Source organism: Dermochelys coriacea, chromosome 6 (assembly GCF_009764565.3).
Source record: "Dermochelys coriacea isolate rDerCor1 chromosome 6, rDerCor1.pri.v4, whole genome shotgun sequence".
NCBI classification, from domain to species: Eukaryota; Metazoa; Chordata; order Testudines; family Dermochelyidae; genus Dermochelys; species Dermochelys coriacea.
In genome coordinates this window covers 60,622,233-60,635,684 of record NC_050073.1, presented here as the reverse complement: position 1 = coordinate 60,635,684, position 13,452 = coordinate 60,622,233, and the positions used below count along the sequence as shown (strand labels likewise).

Below are 13,452 nucleotides of genomic sequence, written 5' to 3'. Positions count from 1 at the left end.
TCTTTGCCTGGGTTGGGCTACCCAAGGAGATATTGACTGATCAAGGGACACCTTTCATGTCCAAGTTGATGAAAGATCTCTGCTCACTGCTCCATGTACAAGCCCTACAGACCTCTGTATATCATCCGCAAACAGATGTGGAAAGGTTCAATAGGACCCTCAAGGCCATGATCAGGAAAGTGGTGAGCCGGGATGGGAAAGATTGGGATACCCTATTGCCTTACCTCATGTTCGCCATCCGGGAGGTTCCGCAAGCCTCCACAGGTTTCTCTCCATTCGAACTACTATATGGGCACCACCCTTGGGGCATATTGGATATAGCCAGAGAAGCCTGGGAAGAGGAGCCAAATCCCGGAAGGAACATAGTTGAGCATGTACTGCAGATGAGAGATTGGATAGCCCGAGTTACGCCCATTGTACGGGAACACTTGGGGAGAGCACAGGAGACCGAATGAACGCATTACAACCACCAAGCGAAGCTTCGATGGTTCCAACCAGGGGGATCGGGTGATGGTACTGGTGCCCACAGCAGAAAAACTGTTGGCCCAGTGGCAGGGACCCTACAAAATAATCGAAGCCGTGGGAGAGGTGAACTATGAGGTGCGGCAGCCAGGCCACTGGAAATCAGAGCAATCTTCTAAAACCTTGGCATGATTGAAAGACATGCTTAGTCATGCAGGAGACCCTTCCCCAGGAGGATAACTTACACGAGCAAGTGAGGATATCATCCGACTTGACACCAAAAGATTGAGGCAGCCGACATGATTAATCGGAACAGAGATGTGTTCTCTACAAAACCAGGGCGGACGATTGAGACCTATCACCATATCCGCACGATCCCCGGAGCCAAGGTAACATTGAGACCCTACCGAATCTCAGCAGCCAAAAGAGGAAATCAAAGCCGAAGTAAAGAAAATGTTAGAATTAGGGGTTATTGAAGAATCTTACAGTCAGTGGTCCAGTCCAATTGTTCTAGTGCCTAAACCTGACGGTACCATGAGATTCTGTAATGACTTTTGCCAACTGAATGAAATATCCCAGTTTGATGCATACCCCATACCATGCATCGATGAACTGGTTGACCGATTTATGACTACACTGGATCTGACAAAAGGGTATGGCAGACTCTTCTGACCAAAGAAGCTAAAGAAAAGACAGCATTCTCCACCCCGGATGGGCTATTCCAGTACACCGTCCTCCCTTTTGGGCTACATGGGGCCCCAGCCACATTCCAGCGCCTCATGGATAAGCTGCTGCGCCCCCATACTAGTTATGCAGCTGTATACCTAGATGATGTCATCATCCATACGCCAGACTGGGGAACCCACTTGGAGAAAGTTGAGGCAGTACTGCGCACCTTAAGGCGGGCTGGCCTCACTGCTAATCCCGCTAAATGCGCCATAGGGCTAGCAGAGACTAGGTACCTGGGATATATTGTGGGAAGGGATATAGTGAAGCCCCAAATGAATAAGCTAGAAGCAATTCAAAACTGGCCCCGGCCAACCCGAAAGAAGCAGGTCCGTGCGTTCCTAGGCATGATAGGCTACTACCGATGGTTTATTGCCCACTTCGCCACTAGGGTAAGTCCCCTAACGGACCTGGTGAAAGCCCGAGGTCCAGACATGGTAAAGTGGATCGACACAGGAGAGGGGGCATTTACAGACCTTCGGACGGCCCTCTGTAATGACCCTGTACTCATAGCCCCGGACTTTAACAGGGAATTTGTTTTACAAACAGATGCTTCCGAGGAGGGGTTGGGAGTAGTTCTGTCGCAAATGGTGGGAGAAGAGGAACACCCAATCCTCTACCTAAGCAGAAAGCTTCTCCCAAGAGAACAGAAATATGCAGTAGTCGAGAGAGAATGTCTTGCTGTCAAATGGGCTATGGAGACACTGCGTTATTACCTCTTAGGCCGGCAATTTACTCTTGTGACGGACCATGCACCCCTCCAGTGGATGCAGCGGAATAAGGAAAAGAATGCAAGGGTCACCAGGTGGTTCTTATCCCTCCAACCATTCCAGTTCCGCATATGGCACAGGGCTGGATGCCACCATGGTAACGCTGATGGTCTGTCACGAGCACACTGCCTGGCGTCCCAATTTGCCCAACTCTATCGTGTTAAGCAGAGCGGGGGGATATGTGACGGGGCAAGGCCAGATGGCTATGGAAGAGTAGTGGGAGATAGATATATTAGCTCCAGGCTAAACAAATCGCTGGTACCAGGATAAGTGAAATGGCAACTGCTCCAGGTCAATTAAGACACCTGGGGCCAATTAAGAACTTTCCAGAAGGCAGGGAGCAGGCTAGGTTGATTGGGACACCTGAAGCCAATCTGGGGCTGGCTGAAACTAGTTAGTCAGGTGGGGGTGCATGTCAGGAGCTGTGGGAAGAAGTTGCGCGGTTGGAGAGGCTGAGTAGTACACAACATATCAGGCACAAGAAAGGAGGCCCTGAGGTAAGGGTGAAGTGGAGCTTGAGGAAGTGAGGGCTGCTGTGGGGGAAGTAGCCCAGGGAATTGTCCATGTCATGTTTCTAAAAGGTCAGCTACCATAGCTGATACTATTAGGGTCCCTGGGCTGGAGCCCGGAGTAGAGGGTGGGCCCAGGCTCCCACCCCCACCTTTGCCCCTGATTAATCACTGAGACTAGGAGACAACAGAGACTGTGCAAGGAAGGATAACTTCTCCTCACCTCCATCGCTGGCTTATGATGGAAATGGCTCAGTAGACTGTGACCCTTGTCTCTAGAGAGAGAAGGGTTACGTGGAGGGTCACAGTAAGCCTCTGAGGCTAGTGAAATCCTCCAGGAAACGCGGGACCCACGGAGGCAAGGACAGAGCTTTGTTACAGGTGCCAAAAGTCCTCCTTTTCTTTTTGCGAATACAGACTAACATGGCTGCTACTCTGAAACCTATGATCTCTGAACGCAGCAGCCTGTTCAAACTGAGCCACTGCCAGGGCTTTAATAGCGTGCATCATTATGGCTTACACTAGAGACATCAGAACATAGAGACTGATGTGAGGTGGTAACTGTGATATATCACACTACTGCGTGGGAAGATAGTTATGGATTCACACACAGCAAGGAACCCATGGTATGATCAGCTATTGTTCAGGTTGTAATGAATAATGCCTTCTTAATGGGCATAGGCTAAAACGACAGAGATGAAACTAGATTCCCAGACACAGGCCTCTGGCTGTATCTTTCTGTGTTGACATATGTGCTCTCATCTGTAGCATTAAGCAGGCTGCAGGAGCACAGCAGAGCTACATCATGCTTTGTCTTTTGTATTATTCTTATATATGATAGAGGGTATTTCTATGATCACTTTGTGATACATGAAGATACAGGACTTTAGTGCCAGTGGAGTACAGGGAAGGCACAGATGGGGCCTATACTGAGCCCTGCCACTGCTGGCACCCCTTCTTGTGCTCTTGGAGCCATCTTTGTGCCTCCCGTGGTTCAGGTTTGAACTTTGCACCCATTCCTGCTGGTTTATCTGCAGTTCATTGATGGAAAGGAGCGCTGTTCTCTCAAGGGCCCATTCCTGAACACTGCAGCGGGCCCTCAATTCTAGTGGCAGCTGGGTGTATTCAGTTACTCCCAAGAAGCATCTGGCCTACTGCACGAGTGGGACCTGCAGTGCACATCTGTGAGCATAAGCTGTGGCAATACACTTGCTTTTATGCACACGGAGGTGTTAGAGAGAGACAGCAATTTGTGGCCAGAGGATGGATCGGTTGCAGACATCACTGCATTACTGGATTCCAGAAGTCAAGGTGTCCCTTTAACCCTAACAGCCTATGAAATCGAGGGAAGGGACCAAACAGCGACCCCAACCCCTGTACAAGACAACTGTACAATTTACATATATATTTATATACAGTATATAAAAATCTCTCTTCGAGTCCCCGTGAACTCAGAAACTTAAGTTGTCAGTAGCTGTCCAAATGTTTTTGTTTTTTTAAAGTCATGCTCTCATTCCCCTTCCCCCAAAGTATTAGATAATGGCATTAAAGAAAAACAAACAAATAACCAATCATTAAAAAAAGTGCAAACGTTCTGGGTGCCACTTCTGCTACACTAGATGTTGCCAATGCCACATTGCAGCCGGGTGTCCGTCTGTCCATCCTTCGGGTGGCCTCCTGTCTTCTATTCATATCTGCTCCTAGACCAGGCGTCCTACTGAAGGAGGTGGGTCAGGCAGAATATTGGTGTGGGGAGGCAAGAGGGGAAAACCAACATTAAAACCAAAATTATAGCCAGCCAGTGCAAGCATACTGTACAGCCTCTCCGTGACAGAAAATGCTTCTGGAGGGCAACGATTTCATAGTGAGCTACAAGGCTGACAAGGACTTAACAAGTAATAGCCTTGTGGAAGAGTCAGTTTTGGATGAGTCACATTTACAGCCTTAGGCACAGATGTATTTTTAAACACAAACCACAGCTGCTCATTCCCTCCTGTGGAATGGTCTGGGCAAAACAACCACACCCTCTCTTCCACCTAAGGCCAAATCTTGTTCCCACTAAAGAGCAGAACTCCCACTAATTCTAATGAGAGTCGGATGGAGCTCTCACTCCACTACCAGTGTGAATCATCTCCAAGGGTGGCCAGCTGGGTTCTTTCCCATCAAGCAAGCAGGTTTGCCAGGAATTCAATCACACGTCAAAGCAGACTCTCCCCAACCGTCCAGCAGCAGTACCTGGAAACCTCTCTGCTAACCTCTCGTAGTGGCATTCCTGGACAACATGCTCCAAAGCCCACTGTGCTGCTGAAGCCCCATCTCCAAAACTAATGCTGGGGTTTTAGGAAACCCAGGAAACTTGGAGCGTGGATTCATTGGGAGGGGAGGGATGTCATTACTTGAAAAGCCCCAGAGCTCTTCTAAGATCTGGAGGAGCCACAGCAGTGAGGGAGTAATGGGGTTGCTTAGCCAATTGTATTGAGGTTCAGATACATTGCTGTTATGAAAGGCCTGAGGCTACAAACTGCTGCCACGTGGTTCCAGTAGCAACCCTTCTGAGATTAGAAATTCCACACCGAGTAGCATAAAACAAGGCTGAGAGCGACTGGAAGCAAAGCTGCAAGTGTCACTAGTGCACTGGCCTTCACTTAACTGGAAATGAGCAAGAGACACATCCTTGTACTTTAATGGAGTTACACATTTTGCCCTGCAGTACATCTCCTCTTATGGCTTTCCTGTCCTGTTAGCCAAGACTGGCATACAGATGGTGTTCACATTACTGGCCCTTGCTAGCCCATTGGACCAGGTTGTGGCTGGCCCTTGTGTGGATACAGAAAGGATTTAATAGCAGGAAGGAGGCAGAACTATGGCTCTGTCCCCTTCTGTACTGGCCGGCAGAGCTGGCTGGTCATGGAAAGGAGTTACACTCTCCTATAATGGTGGCTTAATGTCCATGTTCCACATATGCAACAGGGAGCTCAGGGAGGACTGAAAATTGCCATTTTTACCTGAAGGCAAAGGGGAATGTTCCTGCAAGGTCTGAACTAAATTAATTTGATAATCTGAGCTACAGTTAATTAGAAAACTGCCCTGGTTTGAAATTTTTCTTGCCTAATGTTTTGTCAAATACTATTTCTATTCTAAAATAAAACAGCTAAAATATTTTAACAAAAATTCTTCTGTCAATTGATCAATGTTCGAAGGATTACAGTTACATGGGAAATATTAAGATACAAGAATCAAGATCACAACACATAAGAAATGCAATAATCCATGGTGAGAGTTACAGGTTGTTCCATTATTTTAACAGATTCCGAGATTTTAAAGCCAGAAGGGACCATTTCATCACCTAGTTAGACCTCCTGTATCCCACAGGATATTACATATCACCCAGTACCCCAGTACTGAGTCCATTAACTTGTGTCTGACTAAAACATGTCTTCCCAAAAGGCACCCAACTCTTGACTTGAAGACATCAAGAGCCAGAGAATCCACCATTTCCCTTGGTAGTTTGTTCCAAGGGTTAATCACCCCATTGTTCAAAATGTGAGCCTAATTTTTGAGTTTGTCTGGCTTCAGCTTCCAGCCATGGGTTCTTGTTATGCTTTTCTCCACTTGATTAAAGAGCCCTTTAGTATTCAGTATTTTTGCCCGGTGAAAGTACCCGTACACTGTAATCAGGTCACCTCAAACTTCTTTTTGCTAATCTAAACAGAGAGAACTCCAAGTTTCTCATTGGAAGGTATTTTCTCCAAGCCTCAAATCATTTTTGTGGCTGTCTTCTGCAACCTCTCCAATTTTTCCACCATCCTTTTAAAAATGTTGTGCAGTATTTCAGTCTTGGTCTCACCAATGCTGTAAACAAAGGTAAAATCATATCCATACCGCTAATCACTACTCCCCTTTATAAACATGAGGATCATGTTAGCCCTTTTTGTCACAGTTTATGTTGAGTTGTTTGTTCTCTATGATCCCTAAATCCTTTTCAGGGTCAGTAATTTCCAGTGAACAGTTCCCCATTCGGTAGCTATGGCCTGCATTCCTTGTTCCTAGACATATGACCTTGCAGATGTATTAGAAAGAATTTTGTTTGAATGGGCCCAGCTTCCTAAGCAATCCAGATTGCTCTGTATGACTGTCCTATCCTCATCATTTGCCACTCTGCCAATCTTTGTGTCATCCACATCTTAAATCAGTAGCGATTTACTTCCAGGTCATTGATAAGTGTCGAATAGCATCAGTCCTAGAACTGATCCTTATGGAACCCCACTAGAAACAGCTCCATTCCACATTAACAGATCTCAGAAAGTAGTTGTCAGTTAGCTAGCTCTTAATCCATTTAAAATGTGCTTTATTGATGCTGAATTACGCTAATTTTTTTTTAAAAGGAGAATGTTGTACGGTAGTAAGTCAAACATCTTACAAAAGTCTATTACATCTACACAGTTACCTTTACCAACCAAATTTGTGAGAAATATGCATTTCTTAATTCTTTAAAAGAATCATGTGCTTGTTTATTATGTGGGCAACATAAGATTTATCACATCCTTCAACTGGCTTTTGAAATGCAATTTGTGGTTTTTGGAAATTTTAAATAGATTTGAATAGGAAGCACTGTAGAACAAGGCCTGAAGTAAATTCAAGGTTCTTTAATAACCTACCTACTTTATAAACAGTGGATATTATTACCCTGTTTGGAAAACTGATGCTCATGTTAAAAAATTACTCAAACTCACACATGTTGACTGAGAGGGTGGGGAATGAAATTCACAGTCCCCTGATTCCAAATTCCATGTCTTAGCTACTCTCAGTCTGTACTGGGAAGTACTGTACTGCAGGATCAGCTCATTGGACAGATGTCAGGCAAGAAAATTGGGAGGGACCCATGAATTTTGAGGTATGTGAGTGCGACAGAAGAAAAAGGAAACAAAAAGAAGAGATAAATACTTACTGAAAGGGTTAATGCCTTGTCTTTTTCCATGGGAGAAACTGCTAGCACTACCTGCAAAATGAAAGAACATTATTTGCTTAGCACTGTGAGCAGTTTTTGATTCTTCTGAGTTTGGGGGATAATTTTAGGAAAAAGCAATGATTGCTCTACTAATGACAATGAAGGACTATTGCTGACTGCAGCTGGGTGCAGTAATGTAGGCAGGCTCTGTGAAAAACTCCCTTATACTTACACACACCTATCTCCGCCATCGCATCTGAGTCCTGGCCTGCATCATCTCTTAGAGTTAGACTTTTAACATCTACATTTTAATCCAATTTAAGATCTGGGATTGTGATGTGGGAATCTCATGAAATCCAAAGGTTCAGTTTGGGTAAGAAGCCCCAAATCCCAGGATTAAACTTCTCTGCCTTCTCCTGAGCAGGAGCAAGAGCAGTAAGAACTGAAGGATATTTAGTGGTACGAGTTTCCTGAGACTTCTTCCTACTACTGGAAAACAGGACAGAAGAAAAACACTCAGGTTTCTCTAAAGGCCACTAAGAAGAATGGACAGTTTTATACAGTGCTCATACTGGATGAATGGGTGGCCCAAACTTATCTGAACGTCTGGTGTCTACAAAGTTAGGCCAAAATGTTCACACTTGGATACCCAGGCCCACACTGAGGGAGAAGTGGCCTGATTTTCAAAGGTGCTGAGATTGCATCTCTCAGTGGGAATTCAATGGGAGCTGCAGGAGCACAGCACGTCTAAAAGTGAGCCCATGTCCATATAGGTGCCCACATGTAGCTTTTAGGTGCTGATTTTAGGCACCAATATTTGATAATTTTGGTCACTCTCTGGAAACAGAGGAAAACCAGCACGTCTACTTCCAGCCAGAATCAGCAAGTGAGCTTTCCATTTCCATGCTGGGCTGGAGACAGACACATGCACAATTCAGGGACTTTGATATCTATGTGATTTAAACTGGAGGTGCAAAAAACTGATTTTTCACACACACACACACACACACACACACACACACACACACACACACACACACACGCCAACATTTGAAAATCTGATCCTGACTGTGCAGGAGAAGGACAAAGGGACACTTAGAAAGATGGAGGGAGGGAGCCACAGGAGAACTGTGGAGACAGAGGCACAAGCAGTAGAGTGAGGAAGAGAACGGAGAGAGAGAGAAGTCAGGGAGATAGTGGAGTTTAAAATTAGAACCCACCATACAAACCTGTTGGATTATTTAAATCATTAATAAGAGGAACTGTATAAATGTGGTAAATTATTTAAAGCCCCAAGAACACCAGTTTCGTGCCAGCCACCTGTCCTAGTAAGGTCAGAGAAGTTCTAGCTAATCTATTTCATTGCCTGTGGATCAGGATGTAGAAGAAAAAAAAAAAAAAAGCACAGCTCTGTTGTCAAAAGGTAGATTCTTCTATAGCTAACTGGGGCTCTACTCAGGGTCCTAGCAATAAAAATTCAGGATCTCTATGAGTTTCTCCTTCTTTTAGGTTTCAGAGTAACAACCATGTTAGTCTATATTCGCAAAAAGAAAAGGAGTACTTGTGGCACCTTAGAGACTAACAAATTTATTTGAGCATAAGCTTTCGTGATGCATCCTATGTAGTGAGCTGTAGCTCACAAAAGCTTATGCTCAAATAAATTTGTTAGTCTCTAAGGTGCCACAAGTACTCCTTTCCTTCTTTTATCTTAGACACACGTACAGATCTGGGTGTCACCAACTGGCTGACACCTCCTGCAGAGGCCTCTAGGAGATATTGCTCAGTTCTGCTTGAAACCACAGTTAACTGCAGTGGTTTTTCCTCTGAATATTTTGGGTGTCCTACAGAAGCAAGCACCCTTCCTATTCCTCCCGCCACCAAACACATGAATTTAAAGCATTGTCATACACCTGTTTACCCCTGGAACTCTCTCGAGTGGAAATCACACAACAGAATACCTTTTCAGACCCACCCAGGCCCTGTTCATTCTATAAACTAGTAAGGCACCTTGTGCACCCCAAAGCAATGCTTCCACCAGTGTACCCGAGTCTGATGAGCAAGAACACAGAGCCAAGCCTGCTCTCCCATGGCAGTTTGAGCTTCCGCGGGACTTTCAAACATTTCTCTGTGAATCTGTGTTATTGCGACTGTACTGTTTGAATATGGTTGAAAACAACCTGAAGTCTACACTTCAGTAACTCTCAAAGGTTTATTTCCCCTCCTGGTCTTAAATGGGTAATTGCTTTTACAGAGACTGTTTACTCCTCCTCTAGGCCAGGCAGAATTTACACATGAAGAAGGAGATGCTAGAGAAAGCCCTTTGCATTCAAATTTGGTATTGCGGAGCCAGACTGCTGATCGTGACAGTCATTTAAACCTGCTCATCTTTAAAACACAAGTGGGAAAACTCCAGGTAAATTGATACTGAAGATCTAATATGGCAGGCAGACAACTCCACTCCTCAGATCCAAGCAATCTTTCTACCATAAGTGCGTGAGAGGCTAGCAGCCCTGAGTATGATCCCATCTCAGCCCATAAGCATGTACTCAGGGTGGCAAGCTCCTGGTGCCATGGAGGCTACACTTCTATTTTTAGTGGGCTAGCTTGATCCGAGCTACTGTGGGTATGTCTCCTCAAGCTGGGATTTACACTTTCCAGCTCGAGCGCAGACATGGTGGCTGGGAAAGGTGAAGTGGAGTGTGGGACGAGCTACTGGCTATTTTTAAAATGGGAAGACTACAAAGGAGAGAGGCAGAGCCAACCTACTCTTCAATTCTTCACAGACTCTTTGCTTCTTTCATTGGTTGTTTAATGCCATCTCTTTAACCACAGAGAAGAGAGAAGAAATGGCAAAGGAAGATTGTGTCCCAGGTTCCCCCATTCTATGATATCCTCAGTAGCACTCTCTAATGTTCAGTATTGTGCCTCCACCCCATTCCCTCCCCCACAAAACTCACCCACCCTACTTGTGCATTTGAATGCGACATGGAGAGGATATTACAGTGAGGGGGAACCTGGGATAAAGAATCTTCCTTTGCCATTTCTTCTCTCTTCTGTGAGGCCAATTTTTTAAAAAGGCTCCAGAGGCAATTCCAGCAATAAAAAGCCACTAAACCTGGACTTCACGACCAGGCAAACTGATTGAAATTATAGTAAAGAACAAGAATAATAAGATATAGATGAATACGATTTGTTGGGGAAGAGTCAACACGGTTTTTGTAAAGGGAAATAATGCCAAACCAATCTACTAGAATTCTTTTAGGTGGTTAATAAACATATGGACAAGGCGGATCCAGAGGATATAGTGTACCTGGACTTTCACAAAGCTTTTGACTCGGTCCCTCACCAAAGGCTCTTAAGCAAAATTAGCAGTCATGGCATAAGAGGGAAAGTCCTCTCATGGACTGGTAACTGGTTAAAAGATGGAAAACAAAGGGTAGGAATAAATGGCCAGTTTTATGAATGGAGAGAGGTAAATAGTGGTGTCTCCAAGGGGTCTGTGCTGGAACCAGTATTGTTCAACATATTCAGTAATGATCTGGAAAAAGGGGTAAACAGTGAGGTGGCAAAATTTGCAGAGGATACAAAACTTCTCAAGATAAGCAAGTCCCAGGCAGCCTGTGAAGAATTACAAAGGGATCTCATAAAACTGGGTGACTGAACAACAAAATTGCAGAGGAGGTTCCATGTTGATAAATGCAAAGTTATATAAATTGGAAAACATAATCCCAACTATACATAAAAAATGATGGGGTCAAAATAAGCTGTTACCACTCAAGAAAGAGATCTTGGAGTCATTGTGGATAGTTCTCTGAAAACATCTGCTCAATGTGCAGCAGCAGTCAAAAAAGCTAATAGAATGTTAGGAACCATTAGGTAAGGGATAGATAAATCAGAAAATATCATATTGCCTCTATATAAATCCATGGTATACCCACATCTTGAATACTGTGTTCAGATCTGGACGCCTTATCTCAAAAAACTGATATATTGGAATTGGAAATGGTTCAGAAAAGGGCAACAAAAATGATCAGGGGTATCACACAGCTCCATATGAGACATGATTAAGATGGGACTTTTCATCTTGGAAAAAGAGACGATTAAGGGATGTGGGAATATAGAGGTAAAATCATGACTGGATGGAGAAAATAAAGAAGGAAGTTTTATTTACTCCTTCTCATAACACAAGAACTAGGGGTCACCCAATGAAATTAATAGGCAGCAGGTTTAAAACAAAAACATATGGAAGTATTTCTTCACATGACACACAGTCATCTTGCAGAACTCTTTGGAACATTCTAAAGCCAGATAGCACTAACTCTGATTTTTCACATTAATCTTAGTGAAAGAAGGTAATAAAATTAAGGAATACAGTTACTATTATTGTATTTTATTCCACGGACTGGGGAGTAGGGAAAAACTTCCACTACACTAGGGAAGCCAGTTGCTTTAGCATTCTGGACCAATGATCTTCCAGGCTTGCATTAATTAAAGTTTGTAATGCACATAGAAGATAGCACCTTAATATTAATGTTAGAACAACCAAATGCAACCACCCAGTGCTAATCTGGAGCAAATGAGTTTTGCATGCGGCATCAAAGACAGGGCTGACTTGGAGAAGGTTATGCATGGACACACACACACACACACACACACACACACACCCCTGATGGCTTGGTCCAGGAGTTGTAATTGTAGCCAAGGGGCACGTTTCCCCCTACACAGCATGTTAGATCTACAAAATTTCCTGTGGTGAACCCCACTGGCTGTGCCCCTTCCTTCCCGTAACAAAACAAATAATCAGTAAAAATAATAATAAAACAGCCATCACGAAACAAATAATCAGTAAAAATAATAAAACAACAAGAATGAAGTGCGTATGCAGGGCTGGCTGCTAGATGCGCACATCTTTTTGCCTGTAAGCTGAGCAGCTCAAACATTCAATGCCATGTTGCTGATTTTGTTTTAACTCAGCACAGCTGGCTGCCTTGTTGCTCCAGTTCCGAAAGGAAAATGGCTCACCTCCTTCCTTGCTGACTCCCAAGCACCCCTTCAGCTCCTGCAGTGAGATAGACTTGTCCTTGTTGAGGTCGCAGTAGTCGGCGAAGCGTCGAGCACATTTCTTGGGCTTGGCTTTCTTCTTCACATACCGCTTAAAGGGCTTCATCTCCCGCTTGTTGATGTCATTGCTGCTATTGTTGTCCAGCTGGTTGAAGTACCAATGTACCACCCGCTCCTCCAGTGTGTGGCTGGGATCCGGCTCAGAGAACCTAGAAAACAAAATACACAGGCCCTCATACAACCAGGATGCTCTTGTTAATGACTAAGTGCCTTTTCCCTGGCCAAATCCCTTGCTCCGTTTATGACAACCTGTATCGTATTTTGCCTCCTATGACCAGGAGAAGCAGATTCCTGGTCTGGGAGGCTGTTATTTCTAGAATAGGCTAGGTAACCTGGATAAATATTCCTCTGTGATCACAGGTCTCAAAACTCCTCCCTCTATACTTACGTTTCATGGACTACGGCTGGTTTAGGAGAGGCATAAACAGAAAAAGAATGGATTTGCACACCACTGAAAGGTAGCAGATGGACAGGCTTAATGACTGACATCTTTTCTATATCCACGGAGCAGGGACAACCCAGGCAGCAGCAATACAAACTTCCCTACCACTTTCTCCAAAGCACTGTGCCTCAGCCTTGTCCCAGAGGGATCTTTTCTTGGGGGAGACTATAGTTCAGTCTTCATGGCCCATTTAGTTCTTGGTCTCTCAGCTGAGACTGCCAACAAAGAGAACAATTAGTGCCAAGTGTGACAGTGGTTATATGATGTGGACCCCAACCGTTAGGAACAAGATCAAGCTCTTTGAATTGATTTAATGCAAGATGCATTTATTTATTTGAAAAAAAAAAAAAAAAAAGTCTTGGTCAATTTTGCTATGCCTATCTATGTGATCTTGCCTCACATATTTTATTCACTGCATTTTTTTAAACTGTTTTCACATTGTTTTAAGGCATTTTTCAATACTGCAGCAGGAAT

General features: G+C 44.3%; 1 protein-coding gene across 6 annotated transcripts in view; it reads right to left on the bottom strand.

Annotated features, from left to right (window-relative positions):
- Positions 1-3,859: 3,859 nt before the first annotated feature.
- The window catches only part of SMOC1 (SPARC related modular calcium binding 1), a 197,510-nt gene continuing 187,917 nt past the window's right edge, over positions 3,860-13,452 (bottom strand). For 3 of the 6 annotated variants that reach the window (XM_043517475.1, XM_038407519.2, XM_043517477.1), the window contains 3 exons: positions 12,438-12,685; positions 7,416-7,466; positions 3,860-4,184 (listed from right to left, as the gene is read on the bottom strand). In XM_043517475.1, coding sequence (XP_043373410.1) covers positions 4,168-4,184; positions 7,416-7,466; positions 12,438-12,685 — 316 coding nt within the window. In that variant the 3' untranslated portion in view covers positions 3,860-4,167. The remainder of the gene's footprint in view (positions 4,185-7,415; positions 7,467-12,437; positions 12,686-13,452) is intronic. The other 3 variants (XM_043517476.1, XM_043517478.1, XM_043517479.1) reach the window with 2 other exon arrangements.